Below are 23294 nucleotides of genomic sequence, written 5' to 3'. Positions count from 1 at the left end.
CACGTTCAATTGGATTACAAAGGGCCATTTCCTCAGATGGCCAAAGGAAATCGGTTCTGCCTTTTAATTTTGGACCACTTCTCAAAGTGGATAGAAGCCTCCCTACAAGAACCAATTCTGCCTTAATTAGAGCCAAAGTACTTTTCAATGTGCTCATCAATCAATTTGGGGTTCCCAAATACCTTAATTCAGACAGAGGAAGTTCCTTTATGGGACACATCACACAGGAACCCCGCAAAGCTCTAGGACTCACACTAAAGCATCACATTGCCCATCATCCACAGTCATTTGGCTTGGTGGAAAGATCCAACCAAACTCTCAAGGAAGCTTTACAGAAAATGGTGAAAGCCGATGGTAAAAATTGGGATGAGGGCCTGCCTATCATTCTCATGGCATTGAGAAGTTCTAGAGCAGTATGTGGGTATAGCCTACATGAAGTCCTAACTGGACGCGCCATGAGGATGCCAGAATTGTGGTAGCTTGTGGTTGAAATCCCAAGATCGTGGGAACCCACAGTAATTACAGAAAAATGGATTCAAGAGCTTATTCAGAAGGTTTCAGACTTGCACTTCCATGTTGCTCAAAAACTAGGCATTATTCAGCAGGATACAGTCAGAAGACCAGGTTGGAACAAAAACAATGAGCCTGTAATGTGGGACGTTGGCCAGCCAGTCATGTAAAGAAAATTTTCAACCAAGGCTCATTCGCTCACTCACAAATGGGATGGCCCCACCTACATCACTGATAGCGCCAATGCAAGCGTTTACAGAGTGAAGCTCCCCTCAAAGACGGGAGGTGCTCCCTGGAAGAAATTGTTTTATTCATCACAGCTAAAAGTCTGGAAAGCGCCCCTGCCTGTACCAGCAGATGCCGTGCCTCTTGATAAAGCTTAGTTCAGATTTTTGTATGCCTAACATTGCATGTTATTCTCAGTCTATTTTTCAGCTTCCATGCTAATTGTTACCTTGAAATTTTTCTATCCTACAGCTATGTGTAGGAAAGCAGCATGCTTTCTTCTCAAAAAGAGATTATTGGAATTTTCCTAAAGTTAGATTCCCAGAGGAAGTTATGTGCCTATCGCCTATACTCCCCTCAGCCTGGCACGCACTCACAATAGCAACATGTTTTCAATTGAAGGGAAAATGCCCTTTCTGATGGCACTCCCTTATTTCTCCCAACAGTTAAATAAGCATGGACAGATGACATTCCTGTAGGACCCAAGCAAGACTATACACTACACATAGCTGCCACTCCTGAAGTTGCCAAAGCCCCTTTTTGCCCACATCTGCCCCCGCAAGAACCATTTGCTTGAACTATTTTTCAAACATATCCTGACAGTTGGAACTTCTCCCCCATTGGAGTTCTCCCACTATGGACAATTCAGTATTATTTTTGTATAGCTCATAACCTTCCCGCAACTCTGTATTGCATTACTTTGCTTTGTGGCTATATTGGTTAGTCACGTGCTTTTCAATTACCTTGTATTCTCATCTGTTGCTTTTAGAATTTTGCCTTAACTCATTATTGTTTGCTAGTTAACAATGTTTGCATGCTTCTTTAGTTACAATCATAGTTTAGAGCTTGGTACTCACCATTTTTGCCTTATGAGGAATTCTCCCTCATGCAGGTGTGGGAGAAGCCTAGTACTGTATATTAAACATTGCTTGAGAAGTGTTAATAGTTATTAGAGATGTTTACCGGTAGTATTTGGTAGTTAACACATATATTCATTCTAAGTTAGCTTTAAATTAGTAGTTGGTTAGTATTTTGTAAGTATCGTTAGAAAAGGGTATACATTTGCCAGCACTAGAGATATAACGTTTTAACCTTTAACTAACATCCCCCTCCCTTTTAACTTTCCCTCTTGATACTAAACTCTCTGCCTGCATGCAGGCGCGCGCAGGCACATGCACACACATGCGTGCATGCACACACATGGAAACACTACACAGGTGCCTTAAGTACCTTTTAGAGAATGAATAGACATGTGCAACATAATTCTGATAGTGATTGGCTTCACCTGCTTATTGACAGGACCTTAAAGTGCACTGTCAAAAGTTCAAGCAACAGCCTTAAGGTGATTTTGTGGCACATGGGGACAGGTCACTTAGTTGACAGTGAGCCAAATTCCCCTAGATTTGGCTCCTAATAAGCAAATTGGAAAGGGGAGCAGATGCATCCCCTCCCTCTCTGGGTATCCTAAGTCAGGGATTCTCAACGTTGAGTCCCCATATGTTATTGAACTTCAACTCCCATAATCCCCAGCCCCAGTGACCTTTGGTTGGGAATTAGGGGAGTTGAAGTCCAATAACATCTGGGGACTCAACATTGAGAATCCCTGCCCTAAGTAGACCCCAGAAGTTAAATGAAGCAAGTTAACTTCCAGCCAAGGCCACTCTGCACTTGGAGTGAACCTGCCGCAGCTCTTTCCCTCTTTTTGCAAAGAATAGCAGCAAGCTAATGTGCCAATTAACTCAGCAGGAAGAACGCAGATAACACTCTATGAGGTAAATCTCCCCCCTCACAAAAGAGGTTGAGTTGGCGATAAGGACCGAGGATGCACCCATTAAAAGTACTGATTGGATTACTGGACTCTCCGTTGGTGCAAATTTCCTCTTCTCGCATCTATGCACTCTATTTTCATGACAAACAGCCTTGGCGTGCCTCAGCAATTCCTGATGATGGGAGCTGTAGTTGACAACTTCTGGGAATCCTGGCTACAGGGAACATGGCCGCTGCTCAGTTCTTTGTGCCACTTGCCAGATCAGTTTTCTTGCCTAGCCTGATCTGCCCAGTCTTCTTCACCAACATAGGAACCAGGTTCCACAGAGGAAGCACCCTTGTGGATTCACCCCATCAACTAACCCTTCCATCCTTCTCACCCCAGCCTCTGACTGAGCTGTCCCCGAGGAACGAGGTCCTTTGGGTGTTCCAGGAGGTCTGAGGTCTTTTCGTCCAGATCAAGTGATATAAACATTTGCCCCTTGCTGGGTCCATATCTATCCCTATTCCTGTTCTAAAATCCCACCTCCTCCTGCTCTAAAGTCCTCTTTCTCTTGCCCACCTGGGGATTTATACAATTAGGACTTTAAGCTAAAAAGCCTCATTGCAGATGAGTGTATCTTTAATAGTAATACTGCTTTAACCACACATTTCTTTCAGCTGTGCCCCATCCTACAATAAAGATTTTTGATTTTGAAACTTGTATCTTGCCTCAGTCATTTCCTGGGTCCACAACTTTGAACAGATTTAATCTGACCTGGAACTGTCCTCTCTGAGCTAATTTCCCCATGCAAGCCCAAACGCAAATTTAGCGGTGTTCACCAATCGCCCCAGGACAGTTTCACTAACACCACCAGTGTTCCCTGTAACAGGGGTTCCCAGATGTGGTTGACTACAACTCCGTAATCTCCAGCCAGGGGCCATTGCAGCTGAAGATGATGGGAGCTGTAGTTAACAACTTTTGGGAATCCTGGCTACAGGGAACATGGCCCCTGCTCAGTGAGGCTCTATGAATGAATGAATCTATTATGGTCACTGACCAGCAATCAACAAATAAAAATAAAAGTAGCAATCAAGATAAAACAAATAAGATCAAAACAACAGAGCTAGATAATAGAACATCAAAGTATACGGAGATCTCAATCACAATTAGTCAATTGCTCCTGTCTCAGTTTACAAGCTGCCACATAGCATCTTGCTACTCCAGCTGTAATGGCTATATACTGGTCTGCCAGAAGGAAGGAGATAAGAGTTCTTTGGAACACTCTCCCCTCGCCAGATTCATTCAGCCCCTTCTTTTAAGGCCCTTCTTAAGACCTACCTGTTTCATCAGGTGTTTGCCCTTTTATTATTTATTTATTTATTTATTTATTTATTATTGTATTAATTGTTATTGGTATTGTTGTTCACCACCTAGAGTCTTTGGAGGAGGTGGTATATAAGAAAATTTGAATGAATGAATGAATGAATGAATATAGTATTCTTCCGATCAACCTGGCATATTTTTAGAAAGTGGTTCAATCTAGGCAATGTCCCTATAATTATATGAACAATATAGAACAACATGTGAAATGGTTTCAATATTGTCCAAGCAGCATGGACATAGCCAGTTCCTGAGCAGTATTTTCTTAAATCTGTCACCCAAAATGGCAGAAAGCAGGGCATTAAACCGCACCAGTGAGAAAGCTCTCCTCTGATTTAGAGTGGTCACATTTGTGAAGTACACAGCTGGCTGAAGGTAGTTTGGGAAACCGTCTGGAATACTACTGGGGGCAACATAAATTAAATCAACTTACTTCTCCATATCCACTATTTGTTTAATAATTTCTTTGGCAGCCTCATATCCCAATGAAAATAAGTAGTGTGGAGAGAAGCCATATTTACCCAATTTATCATAGAAGTTCTTACACCAGTTAGAGTGGAACTCATCCTTCAGTACCAGGGGGGCAAGGCCCTGATGGCAGAAATGTAATTTGAACCAGCAATTAAATGGCCCAGGCCATCCCAGGGCCTCCACTCTGGTTATGCTTAAAGGTATAGGATGGCATTCGAGACACATCTAGGCACCTGAAATATGGCATGAAGGAATCTAGACTGGACCACTTCCATAGGTTTGAAATTACAGGTGGAACAGATTTGTGCCAATATTTTAGCATGTTATACCTTAAAAGCCTCTGGGATAAAATATCCCCCTTTAGTGTGGAAAAAGGTTAATATAGCAGATGCGCTCCTCTGAGCACTTGCTGCAGCATGTTCCCCATGTCCCATTTGCATGAAAAACTAAACCTAAGTACTTATAGGTTCTAATCAGTGAGGCTCTAGATTCCATGCAATGATCTATGTGTTTTGCATGCAGGTACTTTGCATGCAGCACTTCTGCATGGTTAGTGAGAACATCGGTCCATGGTTCTTCTCACAAATATACTCTCGCTTTGTCTTTTCTAGCTTTAGAAACTAATCATCCCTTCTATCATTTTGGATAGTTAATTGCTTTCATTGGCAGATCAGCCAGAAACACTAGAGTAATAACCTTACAACATAGGTGTTCCATCATTAAAGTGGTAATTTTATGATAGTTGGAACTCCCCACCCCCTGAATTGCTTGTGGTTTGGGTATTCAGGCAGGGCAGTGATGTTACCGGGTGGCACTTTAGTTATCAAGGTATTGTACATTGTTTCATACTAATGAAATAGCAAGAGCCAACCATGTGATTAAAATAGGTGGATATTTTTAATAAAAGGTGAGAAACACAAAACTATCAAAGATAATAGTAGCCTATACCATGAAAACAACCATTATTGTTAACAGCACAAAAGTTATCCCCAAAGTATAAAAACAACCCCTACAGCAATAAACAAACAAACAAACAAATAAATATTCCTGCAACATAAACAGACCCACTATCCCTTTCAAAGGTTGCAATAACTTTCAAATGTTCACAGTTCATGTCCTGGTGTGTTTAGAATCTGATTATTTAGATTCATCACCAACTGTTGGTTCAATGTATGGAGTCACCAATATAATGTGACTTTGGGGCAATGATGGAACAGGCTCCCTGGGATTGGTCACGTCTTCAGAGAAGTTATCCATCTGGACAATCACAGATGGGTTTTCAGTGCGTCGCACGTCCAATGGGCTCTCGATGGTCACAGAAGCAGATTCCTCTGGCTTTGGGGTTTTAGGCACTAAGGACAATGAACACTTTTGACAAAGAGTGGTTTCACTTGCCCTTGCAGATGCCTCTGTTGCCATTGCTGATATTTTCTTGACTGCCAAATGCTTACTGCGCAGAATAAAACATCCGCTCAAGATCTGGAAAATAGCAGAAATCAGCCCAACCAAAAGCGCAGCTCCAACATACTGGTATTCTGGTTTATGTGGTAAATGGAAATCTTCAGGGAAGAAAATTGGTGCTTCTGACAAGACGGAAACCATATTCCAAACAATTGGAATGAAGACACCTATTCCCGATGATAAATTTAGAAGGCCTGCAATCAAAAAAAGGTTGGCAACATGTTTTCTCTGTTTTTCCTTCCTATATATATTTGAGAAGGCCACAGAGAGAAAGCCTGTTTGCACTGCCCCCGCAATGGTAGCGAGTACCATGAGATTCTGGGCAGCTATAATCTCACTGGGGAGGAAGGTGTGTAGATTGCTGAATGCTGTACAGTTCATGCGATTTTGCTTATCAATAGACGGATCTTCATCGACACGGCAGATTTCCCAAATCCCAATCCAAGCAATGCTGGTTCCACCATAGTGGTTACTAAAGTGCCACACTCTCCACTGGACAAGGATTGCGGATGTCATACACATAAGCCATCCACTAAGGCTCAGGAAAAAGGCACAAAGTTGAAAGAAGCTGACCTCAGCCAGGCATTTCTTAATTTTTAATACTGCACCAGTTGATGCTACAGTATTCATTACGACGTCGCCCATCTTGGAAACTGCAGATTTACTGGGATAAAACACACACACACACATATATATGTATATGCCATTATACACATGTAAGTACATCTTTTAAAGTTTGGACAAGGAGTGACACCAATTAGGACCCTGTTCAGCTTTGAACCTTGTTCTAGAACATCACATATCCCACCTGCAAACGTAAGAATGGAAGTCTGCTGCCTCTTCCATTATAAGTGTCAGGAACTGTTTCCCCACCTTTGAATGCAGACTTCTTGAAGCTACTTAAACTGTCCCACCACCAAGCTCCCAACAGTCCTTTTACAAGGAAGTAGAAAAGGCTCCTGGGAAAGCGGTCAACAGGTCAAGATTCAAATACTAGGTTGAAAGGTTATGTGCCCAGAAAAGGAGCGGATTCTATACTTTGAGCAGCATCTGCACCCACCCACACAAGCTTGGCTAGCTTGATTACCGTGAATGGTCCTTTTGCTGCAGTTTTCTCTCACAGACATCTAACCAAAGTCACTGGGTCATTCACACAACCAAAACCTGTGTTGTAGCAGGGTTTGGCAGGTGTGTACCATGTGCTCCCAATTTTGTGATTAAGCAAGGTAGGTGGAAACCCGGGTAGAAGTGATTCTGTGGAAACAATGTAGGAGGAAAACCTGGGTAGCATTTCCCACAACCTTGCTTCCACACAATCACTTCTACCTAGGATTTCCTCTTACCTTGTTCCTCACAACTGAAAATTTGGAGTTCCCAAAACCGGGGAGAACCCATTTTTTGATTGTGTAAATGACCTCAATGAATGGCCTTTTCTCAGCAGCCTTCAGTTGCTATATTTTTAAAGCAACTGGTGGAGGAGGATTAAATCAGTCAGAAGAGAGTGGGGGAATTCACAGATGCAGAGACAGGGAGAGAGAATCTGAGGTAGTTTAGGTTTAGCTGGACCAGAAGCAGCCTGGAAAGCTGTGAGTCCAAGCAATTGTTCTCTTTGGGAATCTGAGGCAGGACCAGCAGTTCTACTGTCTGCGACAGAAGTCCATGGCTTCAGCTATGCTCTACTTGTAGTCTTGGAAATACAACCCATTATTACATAGACAATATAATTCTCAAGTGCTTTCTTAGCCAAAGAAAATGGTGCAGCGCTGGACTTCTTACTCTTTGGGAAGGTGGGAGCTCTTAATAGTATATACTTACATGTATCTGCGAAGTACTGTAGCATGTACCAGTATGTATGGCTCAAGACCGTAGCGTGCAAAGATCCAGGTCTTCAAGCTGCCTTCCTCGCCAAAGGAAGACCTGTGAGCGTTTGAGCTGGGCGCCACGGCAACCCCTCTGTAGAGTTCTGAGCCGGTTAGAATGCTGCCAACCACCCTGCTAACTGCTAACTTTAAAAGGGGCACATTTTTTAAAGGGGAGATGGTCCTATTTTTCGCGAGGGGAGAGCAACTGTGCCTATTCAATTTAGAACTGCAACCTTCCCAGAGGATCTTGTTAATGTCTCCCTTGGGCTTCTTTTTAGAGAAGGAAGCCTTCTGGGACAGGGAATTGTTTCATATTCCATTTGCTATGTAAAATGCATTTAGAAATATTTGTTATTGCAAATTAGAGAGAGAGTGTGTGTGTGTGTGTGTGTGTGTAATTTGTAATCACAACCAAATGAAAGTACATGAAGGCCTGACTGCCTGACTTTAGAGTAGTGGTGTGCACGGAACCACTCCCTGCAGGTGCATTGTAAGCCCTTTGGGGACAGGGATCCATCTTATTTATTTGTTATTTCTCTGTGTAAACCGCCCTGAGCCATTTTTGTAAGGGCGGTATAGAAATCTAATTAATTAATTAATTAATTAATTAATTAATTAATAATAAAGCAACTTTACTGGGAACAGCCTATATTCTGCGACGATATCTATAACAATAGCAACAACATTGACAATAAAATTCAGCCATCCCAGCTCCTTGGGAAGGACTCAATGTCTGGATAAAACAAACCAGTCAATAACACCTGTCTGACTGTGTAAATAAATAAATAAATAATAATAATAAATCGTATATTTTTTCCGTTTAAGTGATGTTTCTTCCAGTAACCTTGCAGTCTCCAGCCCTGGTTGCTCAACTGAAGATCCTGAGTCCTGTAGCCCACTTGCCACCAGATGTCCAGGGACTCCAGCACCTGGCGTGGTCCTTGTTGACCCAGGCGCCGACCGATCCAGTATAGATTTATTAAAGTTACATCTCACCATATTGTTGATGGGAGAGGCACTCTTTGTCTGGCTCCTCTGGTGAGACCTGTCCAGTATGGTTGGACCTCTGGCATAGATGCTTTCAGGCAGCAAGCGCTGCCTGAAATGACACAGAAGCGCTCGCTCGGGCTCCTTGGAGCTTGAGGTCATGTCCCCTTTGCGCATGATGTCACATGATGTCACCTCTGGAGGGAGAGAAAGGAGAATAGACCCTTTCAGGCAGCAAACACTGCTTGAAAATGATTGGCAAGCACTCGCTTGTAGCTTGTAGGGGGGGTGTTCGTTCAGGGCACACCCTGTGTGCATAACGTCAAGTGCATGGGATATCATTGGAGGGGCCGTCGGACGGTGGTTGGACCCAGGCCGCAGCTTGGCTGGCTCCGCACCTGACCACACAAGGGGAGCTACTGCTCCGCACCATAGGAGTAGACTCTGCAGTAACTGCTCTGAGCTCCTCGGAGGAAGAGTGGGATATAAGTGTAAAAATAAATAAAATAAAAACTGTAGAGTCTAGTTCAGCTCGAATACAAGATATTTTATCTGCAAAGAACTTATTTAAAGGTTTTTTTAAAGGGTAACTGATGGGTATAAGTACTCATTCAGGGGATGAAGGACAAGTACTAGCCCTCTCACAACCCTAGATAACTCCACTGGACATGAGCTAACAGAATCAATGCGGGCAGAAATGAACTGCTTCTTTGCAGCACATGTTACAAGAGCAAAGACTTTCAGATGTGCTCTGTGTTGTAATCTGTCAGATTTGAGCCAAGTCTTTCTCCACTTGTGCTCAAGCTGTCTACCTTGCCACTTCAACCCCCTAAGTTCTTCTGTATACCAAGGGACTAATTTAGAAGCAGGTTGGAGAGGGCGCATAGGAGCAATTTATTTATTTATTTATTCGATTGTGTCTACTGCCCTAGTAAGTTCATTATTCCAAGTCTGAACAATGGCATCAACAGAATCACTGGCAGAACCAACCTTAAAGCCTTCCAAGGCTTCTTGGAATCCTATTGGATCCAATAACTTTTGGGGGCAACCATCCTAATGTGTCCTTCACCCCTGCGGAGGAGGGCTGAGGCTGAGAGTCTAACCTTAACCAGATGGTGGTCCATCCATGCCAACAGGGAAATCACAGGAGTCCCCACGCACAGAACACCTTTCTGATCAGAGTTTAAAAAAAAACCAAATCAAGAGCAGAGGCCATCTGCGCATGTGCGGGGGCCATTTTTTAAAAAAAAGTTTTAAAAAAAAATGGCCACTGCGCGTGTGCAAATGGCCTCTGCGAGGCCCTGGGCCATGCCAGGCCTCACATATGCCATTTGTACATGTATGGCAGCAGGCAACATGGCTGCTGCAACAGCTTACCATGGCCTGAATGGGCTGGAAAAGGGCTTAAAACGGGCCGCGGTGGTGATAAATGAGGCCAGTGGGGGGAGTGGGAACCTTCGCGGACCCCACCCCCCATGGCCTAGAGGAAGGCCCCCAAAGGGGCTAGAGGTAAAAAAAAAATTAAAATTTGTGAACTGGCCGGGGCGGGGGGGGGGGGCGGGCGTTGGTACCAGTCCAAACTGAACCGGTAGGGTTTGGTTCAACCCTGAACTCTCGAATTGGTTTGCACATCCCTAATGCAAAGCACCTAGACTGCATGCAATTTAGAGTCTCAATGAGCACGGGTCATGTTCTCTGTAGCAGGGATTCCCATAAGTTGCTAAATACAGCTCCCATAGTCTTTAATGGCCTTTGACTGGGGATTATGGAGTTGTAATCTACAGTCGGGATGTGCATGAAATGTATCATACTCTCTTTCAAGCTCGGAATGAAACACAAATGGCTGAAATGTTCCGTCAAAACAACCAGTCCAACCGGTTGTTTTGATGGAACAATCTCAAAATGTTTTGAGTGCTTTAGGAAACAAAGGGGTTTCCCCTAAAACCCCCTTAAGATCCAATGGGGGCTTGGGGAAAAGGTTAAACATTTGTTGAACATCTCCCAGTTGCCCATTTATTTTGTGGATTGGGTGGTAGGTAGAACCCATCATGCCCTAACATCCAACCCACTTTGGTGTCCCTAAGAGCTACCCATGGGGAACAATGGGGTGTTTCAAGTTTCTTCGTTCTTCCCTATGGCTGAAACACTCGAAACTTTTTGAGTTTGTTTAGTCAAAGCAGCCAGTTTGACTGCTATTTCATCAAAACATTTTGGCTGTTTTGTGTTTCATTTTGAACTTGAAACAGAATGCAAAATCTATTTTGTGCACATCCCTACCCATTACCTGTATGTGTATGCATGGTTGTAAGCTCCAGTTTTATCTCTCTGTGTGGCCAGGTATATCCTAGAAAAGCTGCAGCCTTAATTATGTTGGAGCACTGAGTTGGGAAATAAACAGGGCTTCTCCCTACCCACATACATACATGTAACAGTATTCCTTTATTCTTGGGCACCAGGTCAATGGTTGCATTGTCTGGTTGTCTTTGCTATTTGATAGCCCTTCTGCAAATGCTGCAGTTGCAGCCCTCTGCTGTGTCTTTTACCTATTGCTTCACCTAAAGAAGAACCATGTAGATTGAAAGCTACCACCTACTGATCAGGTTCTGATACTAAGTACCAAATGCATGCATTGCACAGCAGAGGGATAAAACAAAGCTTGTTTTCAATTAAGTAAATAAATAAATCTTTTGAATATTTTGAGGCAAGGAAATATAGAAAGATTTCCCCCAAATAATCTGAGAAGAACATCTGACAGACCATTGTTTCAATGTTCTAAGAACCTGTTTTTAGAATTAAGCAACAGCCAATCAGAAACATCTTTAGCTATACAGTTATAGGTTGAGAACATTTTTTCATTCCAAAGTTTACTGTCAGAAGACTACGATTCTGTATTCCTGGTTTTGAAGCTGTTGAACTATTTGCTTTATTGAAAAGTCTGCTGTTTCAAAATTATTATTTTGTCCAGAGTTTGGCTAGGAAGCAACGCTTTCATTTTTAAAGGTACACAATTTTCTTTCCTTTTTTAATGCATAACATAGTACTTATTTACATTGAGGATAGCTGAACTAGAATCCAGAGCACTGGAGTGGAAATCCCAGTATTTAAATAAGTTGGTAGAAGTCTAATGACCTGATCATGTGAGCGATTAACCAACACTGCAGGTGACAGAACTGAATGCAGAGGTACCAACACAGATGTGAGAGTGTACCTATACCTTTATGCCAGCATTTTGTATCTTTATGCCACCACATGAACCTGAACTTAACCAGGACTATCGCAAATGCTACTATTAGTGTGCCTGTTTCAGAGACTTCCTCCTACACTTCCTGTGGTAAACCAAGTCGGTTACATTGATTGGTTGTAGATAGAGTACAGTCTACCTAGGCTCTTATATAGCATTTTGAGGACCACAGAGACACACAGTGCAATGAATGTGGGCGGGGATATAACATAGATTTGAAAATATATTATTTGGTGCACACAAGTGTTTACCTGACTAACAAGAGGAAAGAACAACTTAGTCATCTACTTGGCTTTACTTCTCTTATTAGGAATTGTATTTCCTTCTCATCCTTCCTTTCTTAACAAGAAAACTAATCATTGTCCTAATCATTCATATTAGTAATTTTGTTGCAATACTGCCACATCATGATGAGTCACTGGGGAAAGGGTTCAGCATGTGCAATGGCTGTGGTCTCCACTATATATTTCAGCTGTGAGAACAATGCTGTGCATATGTGTGCAGAACTGTACCACTCTTGAAAGGAACAAAGACAAATGAGTACAAGACAGCTCTACGTCCATATAGGCACCTTTACGTCTGCAGGAAATCACTGGGTCAAGATGTTAGTCTTCACTGGCTAGATGAGTTGTAGATCATGCTGTGCTCTCAGGTGCATGTTGAACAAAATTGTCTTACCATCTCAATTCTAAAATGTGCTGGCAAATCAAGGAGAGGGACAGGACTACTATGGGAGACAAGGCTCTGAAATAGGTATGGGAAAGTCAGCATCAGATAAAAGGGGTACTACTAACTTCTATGCAAAAGAACCTGAAGCACTGTACTACACAGGTACAACAGTTATCAACAGGCACAGCTGCTGGTGTGAACCGGACCAGCTCCATGAATTATTTCCTGTGACAGATCATGCAGGTATGAGTTGCTGCAGAAATAATGCATGCCAGCATTATTGTCCTTTGTTGCTTTTTGTTATAAGAACATAAGAACTGCCTTGTGGGAGCAGACCATAAATCCTTTCAATGCAACATGGTTGTTGACAATATGGTAAAACAAGGGCTGATAATACTTTGATTAGGCATATTCGTAGCTGGACGAACAACCATAGCCAATGGAAATCCATTAATGGTGCGGAGTCAACCTGGAGGGAGGTAATGCTGCACAAGATTTGTATAAATGATTTTGATGAGAGAGTAGAAGGGAAGCTCACCACATTTGCAGGTGACATGAAACTGTTGGAGGTGCGAAGGGATGGGAGGGGCTAACACCTAAGGTTAGAACCTAAAGACAGAACAGGTGATGATCTTGAGAGGCTCAAACATTGGCCAGTCTATAGATCTGAGAAATACATACATACATGAGCATACAGTGTTCCCAACTAACTGCAACATGAATTGAGAACAACAGGAAGGCGTGATCAAATATGGTTAGTGCAATTGCTAACAGTGCAGATCACTCAGGGTAACCTTCGATGTGCCCAGGCCAGGACCAGCCAAAGCCTGTTTTTCCTTCATCACATACATACATACATGCTGCTCACTGGTCATTCTGTTCCTCACTGATGGAATGACCATTTATGCTGCTGTTGCACTGCAATTAATTGGTCTCTTTCTCCATAGTGTTGCGGGGAGGGGGCCACAGGGGGAGAGTGCTCTATGCAGTACACATTCCTAAGACACTTAAGAGGCTTTCAACAACTGGATTTTGAATTGATTCAGTAATTAGCAAGCAGTGATTGGTCACATGCCCATGTGTCTGCTTCTTCTGATGGGATTTCTTCACTCTGCCAAAGGCTCTGCCAGTCATAGTACCTGGAGGTTTTTCACACATGGCTCTATGCCTTGGGGTATCTGAAGAGCAAATCTGCTTCACAGCAGATTGGAGGCATTTTATTCAAGGGATTAGATGGCCATTCGCACAGCCAACAGCAACTCCTTCGCATTGCCATCAGCACCTCCATCAACACCTTCAGAGAAAGCAGAAGCCCCAGAGGTTTTTTCCCCAAAAGCTGCTGGAAATAGAGGATTTTTTTTACCCTGGACATAACTCAGGCTAAGCCTGAATTAACAGCTTCCTTTCAGGGAAAAACAAAGCCCTGTCTGTCCTGGTCCCTGATAGTCCACAGGGAGGTCAGGTTAAATGCAGCAAATATGTGGACTGGCACACTCCAATCAGGAGTGGATTTGGGGGGAAGGGGGAGCCCTGTCTGTAAAACTTCCTGGAGAATCTCTTGGGCAGAGGTGTAACTAGGGAAAATCGTGCCTAGGGCAAGCACTGAAATTGCGCCCCTGTCCAAACAGGAATGATGGGACTTGTAGTCAACAATATCTGGAAATCCTTGTTAAAAGGAACACTGTACCATCTAGACATGGCTGTTGCTCAAAACCTGAAAACATGAGCCATCTCTGTAAAAGACTTAGAACAACAGTCAGGAGTTATGTGAGGATTCCAAGTGTCATTTTCTCTGTCTCATCTCATTCTTTTTAAAAAACATGACTTTGTCCTAGAGGATCACCTGCCCAAATAGCCACTAGCAAAATAGGGGAAAAAGAAGGTGGGGTTGTGTGTGTCTATAAACCAGTGAATGATTCCTGCCAGCCTTTGTCTTATGATGACTGTTGGCTCATGATGGGGTATATGTGCATTCACCACACCAGTGCTTCCTTTGACACCAAGAGGGAGGAGGATACATTAGTTTGCCACACTAGACAGAGGCATGTGCAACAGGAGCAGACAGCCAAGTTCTGCCAGGGCCAAAACCAGCCCCTGCCAGACTAAGAAATCATTGTAATTTGCCCCTTCCTGTCACAAGCAGTGTGCTGTTCTTTTATTATTGACTCTAACTCTCAAATATCCCAGTCATGGATGGAAAAATTCAGGGTCAATTGACAAGAGACACATTTTCTACATGGAAGTTTCTTCTGTGCAGGTATTGTGCAGAAACCCATGTGTAGTGACCGCCAGGGGCATAGCAAGGTTGGAATGGGCCAAGATGGGATTTTAAAATGGGGCCCCAGCTCCTCAAAGTCCAGGGCCTCCACACATCCCAGGCCCCCAAGGATTTAAGTCTGATATTTCAAAATAAGTATGCTGCCTGGAAATACATTTCACTGAATACACACATGCACACTCCACAGTATATAGGTGATATACATTGAGTACTATATATTTGTGCTACTTTTAATGCCTAGAACACACTAGCAACGCTAATTATTAAAATGGCCCCCTCGCTGCAGATTAGCAAAGGAGACTTTCAAACATGCAGGGTGAGCCTATGTTTGTTTTCTCAGAATTCTGAACAAATTCAGTAAAGTTTGATTCCAGGAGGTTTTTCACACGAGGCTTTTAAAGCCCTTTAACACACATCTCCTCTGGAATGGAGGTGCTGCATTCACATGTTGGCCAGATTTACCCTGAAGTCCCTGCAAGTTATTGGAGAGCAGTTCACACACAAGAAAAATAAAATAAAATAAAAGCACAACACATGCTTCACAGTTCTCACTCAGACCTTCTGGGTTGCAAAACAACTTGAACATAAGTGCATTTATAAATGAAAGAAAGAAAGAATGAATAAATAAATATTTGTTCCAGACGTTTTTGTAATTTTCTGACATGAAACAAGCCACTTATACGCCTTAGATAGTTTTTGTTTTTAAAGCCAGCACATTTTCCAGTCTGTTTTAAATTAAATATTCAGAGACTTCTCAGTCTCGCCCCACCACCCATATCAAAGCCCTGTGGCAAGCAGATCCCTATATATGGGGGTAACCACAAAAAGGAATTCACAGCCTACCTTGCAAAAGCTGTGCTGGATGGTCTGGTCTGCTGCAGGGAGGGTCTGCTGCAGGGAGCTCTGCCAGCCTCCTTCCTGCCTTTCTTGGGGCCTGCCGAGTTCAGGCTTCAGGGAGGCCTATTCGGAGGCCTCTCTGGAAGCCCCGCCCACCCGCCGATCAGCTGAGAGGCGGGGAGAGAAGAGCTCTGCAGTTTGCAGGCTGCTCCGATCCTAGGCCTCGCTGCCGATCCTAGGCTGGAGCTGGAGGCAAGTGGCTGAGGAGCCCTGGGGCTGGGCAGGTGGGCAATGGGGTGGGGGTGGCAGGAGCTGGCATGGCGCCCCCACCTCAGTGGCGCCTAGGGCACGTGCCCTGCCCTCCCCCCCCAATTCCGCCTATGCTTGGGCTCTGCCCAAGAATTCCTCATCTTCTCTGATAAGTCACACTGTAGTTAAGCACTCCAAGTCCTTTCACCATCGCATCCAGCAGGGAAGATGCTAGCTTGCAATTGTCACAGGTGTTTGTTTATCACTCACTCAATCATATTTATATACCGCCAGGCGATGAGAGATAGATAGATAGATAGATAGATAGATAGATAGATAGATAGATAGACGTGTGTGTGGTGTACATAATCCAAGTTACAATATAAAAATAAAACAAAACACTTTCACAGAATAAAAACAATTAAAACAATTCACAGAGTTAAACAATTAAATAGTTTAAAGTTAGTTTTAATTAAAATCCTGAGAAAACAGGTAGTCTTAAGAGTCTTTTAAAAAGTAATCAGAGATTGATAAATTCTTATTTTGACAGGGTGTGCATTCCAAAGCCCTGGGGCAGCCACAGAGAAGGCCTAGCTCTGAGTCGCCACCAGACAAGCTTGCAGCAACCATTACCAGACTTCCCCAGATGATCTTAATAGATGGCAGGGTTCATGACAAAGGAAGCAGTCTCTTAAGTACTCTGGACATAAGTCATTCAGGGCTTTATAGGTAATAACCAGCACTTTGTATTTCGCTCAGAAACATACTGGCAGCCAGTGCAATTCTTTAAAAATCAGTGTTACATGGACCCTTGGGGTTGTTCCAGCGACCAACCAGGTTGCCACATTCTGTACCAGTTGTATTTTCCAGACCACATGCAGAGGCAGCCCCATGTAGAGTACATTACAGTAGTCAAGCCTGGAGGTTACCAGCATGTGTACTACTGTTTTAAGGTCATTTACCTCCAGAAATGGGCTTAGATGATGTATCAGCTGAAGCTGATAAAAAGTGCTCCTGGCTACTGCCTCAACCTGAGAAACCAGAGAAAGTTTTGGATCCAGGAGCACTCCCAAGCTACGTATGTGCTCTTTCAGGGGGAGTGTAACCCCATCTAGAACAGGCAGATAGAAACCATCTCTCACGTCTTGACTCCTCACAATCAGTACCTCCATCTTATTTGGATTCACTTTCAGTTTGTTATCCTTCATCCAGCCCATTACTGCCTCCAAGCAGGCAATTTGGGAATTTATGCCATTTACTGATGAAGTTGATAGGGAGAGATTTGAGCATCATCAGCATATTGATAACACTCTGCACCAAATCTCGTAATGATCTCTTCCAGCTGTTTCATGAAGATGTTAAAGAGCACTAGAGACAGTATGGAGCCTTGTGGAACGCCATATAGTAACTCTTGCTTTGTAGAGCAACAGTTTCCAATTGACACTATCTGGAATCTACCCAAGAGGTAGGAATGGAACCTCTGTAAAACTGTGCCATCTAATCCCACCTCCCTCAGGCAATTCAGAAGGATACTGTGGTCATGGTATTGAAAGCCACTGAGAGATTCAAAAGGATCAGCAGAGTCACACAGTAGGGTCAATACTTAGTTGGAGATCATCCATCAGGCTGACCAAGGCAGTCTCAACCCCATAGCCTGCTTGAAAGCCGGTTTGAAATGGGTCTAGATAATCAGTTTCGTCCACAACTGGAGCTGAGAGGCCACCACTCTCTCAATCACCTTGCCCAACCTTTGAACATTAGAGATGGGCCTATAGTTGCCTAAATCTGAGGGGTCCAATGTAGGTCCCCCCCCCAGTATATTCTAATGATAGTCTCCTTAAGACAAGGCGGCATCCTGCCCTTCCTCAGAGAAGTATTTATTATGTTTACCAGACCCTTTCAGATAATCTGATTGTTAGAGAAAATAAGCCAAGTTGAGCAAGGGTCAAGAGAATAGGTGATAGTTGCACAGTTCAAAACAGCTTGTCCACATCCTTAGGAGTCACAAACTGAAAGTTATCTAGTCTGACCGCATAAGAGGAATTGCTGTATATCCCCAAAAGGGATGTGCACGAGGCCATGTTAGAGGCCTCCAAACTGGTTCAAATGGGGTCTGGTCCAGCGGTCCAGTGCCAGTGGGGGTGGGGGTGGTACTTTAAGGGCTTGGGGTTGCACTTACCCATCCCGCCACTTTCCCCCCACCGGCACTCCCTTTTTCTGAAATGATTTTGGGGCAGCAGCATTCCTCCCCGCTGCCCCTGCCCCTGTTGTTAGCCAGAAATACCGGAAGTCACAAGTGCAAGTCCACCCGCTGCAGTGCGCGTGCGCCAACCACGCACGTTGCACTGATGTGCACGGTGGGGTCGTGGGTGTGGCAGCAGGCACATGTGCACTTGTGACTTCCGGTATTTTCAGCTAACAATGGGGGCAGAGGTGGCAGGGAGGAACACTGCCGCCCCAAAATCATTTCAGAAAAAGGGAGTGCCAGTGGGGGGAAAGTAGTGGGAGGGGTAAGTGCAACCCCCCCCCTTAAAGGGAGACCCCTTCCGGCACTGGACCACACCTCCACGGTTGGTGCACATCCCTACCCATAACAGACTCTGTCCTAATTATAGAATCCAGTTTGGCCTTAATATGAGAGATTTTGTCCACATGCAAAGATCATTAAAAGTGTCTCAGCAGATAACTGATGGTTCCAAATTTGGATTCAAGGGGGAGGGGCTTGTACTAGCCCCCTCACAACCCTAGACAACTCCTCTGGACATGAACTTGCAGAAGAAATGCAGGGAGAAGAGAATTGCTTCTTTGCTGCATGACAAACAGATCCAGACAACAGAACTTCAGATGTGCTTATTCATCTTTATTTATTTCTCTATACAAATCACTTTGGAAACTTGTATGGAAAAGTAGTATATAAATATTCATTGCTGTTGCTGCCCATGCTGTAACCAGTTGGATTCGAGTTGAGTCTTTTCCTTTATGCACTCTCGCCATCTATTTTGCTGCTTCAGCTCCTGCAATTCTTCTGAATACCACAAGGCTAATTTTGAAGCAGGTTTTGATTGTGTCTACTGCTCTAGTGAGTCTGTTATTCCAGCTTTGCACCAGAGTGTTGACAGAATCATCGGCAGAGCAAACTCAAAACCCTTCCAAGGCTTCTATTGGATCCAATAACGTTCTTGGGCAGACCAACCTAATGTGTCTTTCATCCCTATAGAGGTGAATTCCTGTTCTCTTAGGGTAAGAAAACAAACAGAGCATATTCCGTGCAGGTCACTCACTGTCCACATTCCTTGGCATTTGATGTGCCTTCCCAGCACAATTCTTTGCTAAGTTCACTTGCACAACTCCCTGATTCCTCTTTGCAAACACATATTCCAGATGGGAACTAGATGGACCACCATCTGGTTAAGGTTGGACTCACAGTCATGCCCCTCCTTCACAGGGATGAGGGGAGTATTAGGAAGTTCCATCTGAGAAGCCCATTGGATCCAATAGGATCCCAAGAAGCCTTAGAGGGATTTAGTGTTGACTCTGCTGGTGATCCTGTTGATGCACTAGTAGAGAACAGCAAGCTCACCAGGGCAGTAGACGGGATATCTTCTAGGCATCCTCTTTTACCCACTTCAAAACTGACCCCTTGGTACAGAGAAGAACTACGGGGGCTGAAGCAGCAAAGTAGATGACTGGAGCACAAATGGGAAAATATTCAACTCAAATCCAACAGATTGCAACACAAAGAGCATTTGAAGATCTATGCTCAGGCAATACATGTGGCAAAGAAGCAATTATTTTCTGCACGTATTGTGTTTGCAAGCTCACGTCCAGCAGAGTTGTCTAGGGTTGTAAGAGTACTAGTATGTGCCCCACAATTACTACAGAGTGTGATGTGGAGGTGTCCAGCAACTCCTCTTAAGTCGTTAAGTTGGATCAGTTCCAGTTTGTGATTCCTGAGGATGTGGACAAGCTGTTTGGAACGGTGCGGCTTACCACCTTTTCTTTTGACCCTAGCCCAACATGGCTCATACTATCGGGCGGGGGGGGGGGGGGTTGTTGTAGAAGGCCTGTGAGATTATAATGCTTCTCTGAGGGAGAGCAGGATGCCTCCTCGCCTTAAGGAGGCAATTATTAGAACTCCTCTGAAGAAGCCTGCCTTGGTTCCCTAAGAGTTAAGCAACTATAGGCCTGTCTGCAACCTTCCATGGTTGGGCAAGGTAACTGAGAGAACATAAGAAACATAAGAATATAAGAACAGCCTTGCTAGATCAGGCCCATGGCCCATCTAGTCCAGCATCCTGTTTCGCACAGTTGCCCAACAGATGCCGCTGGAAGCCACAGGCAGGAGTTGAGGGCATGCCCTCTCTCCTGCTGTTACTCCCCTGCAACAGGTGGCCTCCGAGCGTCAGGCAGTCTTGGAGGAAACTGACTATCTAGTCCCATTTCAGGTTGGCTTTTGGGTGGGCTATGGAGTGCAGACTGTTTTGGTTGGTGTGATGGCTGATCTCCAATTGGGAATGGACAGAGGGAGTGTGACTCTGTTGGTCTTTTGGGACCTCTTGGCAGTTTTCAGTACTATTGACCATAGTATCCTTCTGGAACATCTGAGTGGGTTTGGGGTGGGAGGCATTGCTTTGTGATGGTTCTGCTCCTACTTCTCAGGCAGGTTCCAGATGGTGTCCCTTGGAGACTGTTGTTCTTCAAAATCTGAACTTTTGTATGGTGTCCCTCAGGGCTTCATATTGTCTCCAATGTTGCTTAACATCTACATGAAACAACTGGGAGAGATAATCAGGAGATTTGGTGCAGGGTGTTATCAGTATGCTGATGACACCCAAATCTATTTCTCCATGTAAACATCATCGGGAGAAGGCATGACCTCCCTAAATAGCTTCCTGGAGTCATTGATGGGCTGGATTAGGGATAACAAACTGAAACGGAATCCAGTAGGACAGAGGTACTTATTGTGCGGGGTCGGAGCTTGGGACATCAATTGTGCAGGATATCGGAATTCAACAATTTTGATCTGCCAGTTCTGGATGGGGTCACACTTCCCTAAAAGTGTGGGGGTATACAGTCTGGGGGTGATTTGGGATCCAAATCTCTCCTTGGTGTCCAAAGTTGAGGCGGTGGCCAGAGGTGCTTTCTATCAGCTTCGGCTCATACGCCAGCTGCGTCCATTTCTTGAGATAAGTGGCTTCAAAATAATGGTACATACGCTGGTAACCTGCAGACGTGACTACTGCAATACTCTCTATGTGGGGCTACCTTTGCACATGGTCCGGAAACTGCAGTTGGTACAGAATGCGGCAGCCAGGTTGGTCTCTGGGTCATATTGGAGAGACCATATTACTCTAGTATTGAAAGAGCTATACTGGCTGCCAATGGGTTTCCAGGCAAAATACAAGGTGCTGGTTATAATCTATAAAGCCCTAAATAGCTTAGGCCTTGGAGATTTAAGAGAATGTCTTCTTTGCTATGAACCCCATCACCCATTGATATCATCAAGAGAGGTTTGTCTGCAGTTGCCACCGGCTCATCTGGTGGCTACTCGTGGACGGGCCTTCTCCACTGCAGCTCCGAGACTTTGAAATGTGCTCCCTCTTGAAATAAGAGCTTCTCTATCTTTGACAACTTTTTAAAGGGCAGTTAAGAAACATCTGTTCACCCAGGCTTTTAATTAGATATTGTTTTAATAGTTTTTAACATTGTTTTAAGTTTCAAATTATTGTAATTTTTTAACTTTTTAATTTTGTTTTGTTTATATTGTTTTAATGCAAACCACCCAGAGATGCAGGTTTTAGGCAGTATACAGATATTATTTATTTATTCAGATATTTATTTATTATTTATTTATTCAGATATTTATTTACAGATATTATTTATTTATTCATTCGATTTCTATACCGCCCATCCAAAAATGGCTCAGGGCGGTTTATACAGAGAAATAATAAATAAATAAGATGGATCCCTGTCCCCAAAGGGCTCACAATCTAAAAAGAAACATAAGATAGACACTAGCAACAGTCACTGGAGGTATTGTGCTGGGGGTGGATAGGGCCAGCTGGGGGTGGAGAGGGCCAAATATGTCAAATAAAATAAATAAATATTCACAACTCCCAGATATCTGGGTGTCTCTTAAGAGACAGCTGGTCTAGAATAAGATTTGCCCAGCTAAGAAATGTAGCTCCACTCCCAAGCTGATCAATAATGTATCAATGACTCACCTTAGTAGGAAGCACCACCCACTCTACCATTGCTAGTACACAGCGTCACACAAACCACCAGCCAGAAAGAGCATAAGCTCACACAGAAAGCTTACATTTATTTATTTATATTTATTTGATTTATATACCACCCTTCCAAAAATGGCTCTGGGCGGTTTACATTCTTCAAGGAGAATAGTTTGAACTTTTCAATACAAAAGGAATTTGAGCTACATTTCTTAAAGCAGTACAATATTAGCATTTTGAATGTGTTACAAAAGGCAGGTGGGGTTGGGGGAGAGATTCTGCAGCGCTGGAGAGGTCTTGTCCATAAAACATAACAGCAATTTCACACTATGAAACAGTGCATGTTTCAACACTCACCCTCTATTTTTCTCATCACCAATCCCACATAAAACTCCCTTATTCCTGTTTCAGATTTCCTGTTTGCAAGTTCTCAGTTCTGTGTGGTGTTTAAAAGAGAGAGCTGATGGGACAGAAACATTACAAATAATAATTAATTGAAGAAAATTATGGCATTGAAGTTGATTAAGAACGTGATAATTAGCAATAAAAGTAAAAATTAACACAATACTTTTTTTGTTTGTTTCAGGGCTCTTTGGTTTTTGATTTAACTGGTTTCAGAAATTGTTATCAATGTCAGTCCTGGAGTCAAACACTTTGCGAGTAGCTGGATTTACACTAGGATTGTTAGGCTGCATTCTAACATTCCTCACACTGATGGACCAACCCTGGAGGTTGCTGCGTGTTCACAACTCCACCAAGTATATGCCTGGTATCACCCAGCTGGGATTATGGAAGATATGCCTTCCTCCTACCCTGAAAGGAGCTGATAACTATAGTCTAATTTGTTGTCACAAGTTTAGATTTTATGAGCGATTCTTCCCAATGGAAATGAGGCTTGGACAAATCCTAATGATTGTTGCCTTTTTCTTTGCGTTGATGGGGCTATTTTGTTTATTGCCATTGAACGTGTTTTACCCACTATTTATGTCAAGGTCTAGATGGAAGTTCATAGCTGGAGGATTCTTGAATATAATTGCCAGCATTTGTATCTTTTTTTCTGTGGGCTGGAACACCTACACAGTAACACGGAATAAAACTCTCTCTTTCCCCTCTTCTTTCCATCTGCCCTCAGCATTAATTACAC

The 23294-nt window shown here is 43.6% G+C and overlaps 1 protein-coding gene and 1 long non-coding RNA gene across 3 annotated transcripts; one reads left to right on the top strand and one right to left on the bottom strand.

Annotated features, from left to right (window-relative positions):
• Positions 1–5220: 5220 nt before the first annotated feature.
• On the bottom strand, positions 5221–8920 carry LOC128348768 (claudin-34-like). Its single transcript, XM_053304401.1, has 2 exons — positions 8656–8920; positions 5221–6461 (listed from the first exon to the last, which is right to left on the bottom strand). The coding sequence occupies exons 1-2, from the start codon at positions 8730–8732 to the stop codon at positions 5474–5476; spliced, it is 1065 nt and encodes a 354-aa protein (XP_053160376.1). The 5' UTR covers positions 8733–8920; the 3' UTR covers positions 5221–5473.
• A 2534-nt stretch (positions 8921–11454) lies between these two features.
• LOC128348770 (uncharacterized) lies at positions 11455–23055 on the top strand. 2 transcript variants are annotated; one of them, XR_008318318.1, is made up of 3 exons: positions 11455–11646; positions 12719–12799; positions 22737–23055. It is a non-coding gene; the product is annotated as an uncharacterized LOC128348770 (long non-coding RNA). The 2 variants fall into 2 exon arrangements; XR_008318317.1 differs by lacking the exon at positions 12719–12799.
• The last annotated feature ends 239 nt before the right edge of the window (positions 23056–23294 follow it).

Source organism: Hemicordylus capensis, chromosome 3 (genome assembly GCF_027244095.1).
Source record: "Hemicordylus capensis ecotype Gifberg chromosome 3, rHemCap1.1.pri, whole genome shotgun sequence".
NCBI lineage: Eukaryota > Metazoa > Chordata > Lepidosauria > Squamata > Cordylidae > Hemicordylus > Hemicordylus capensis.
This window is presented reverse-complemented; position numbering and strand designations above follow the sequence as displayed.

What these genes read in the sequence shown, in the direction of transcription:
- LOC128348768 (XM_053304401.1), bottom strand. Translation starts at nt 8,732, where the DNA reads ATGCCAGAGGTCCAACCATACTGGACAGGTCTCACCAGAGGAGCCAGA. An exon ending in CCTCTCCCATCAACAATATG is followed by an intron (nt 6,462 to 8,655) that starts GTGAGATGTAAC and finishes GTTTTATCCCAG; the next exon opens with TAAATCTGCAGTTTCCAAGA.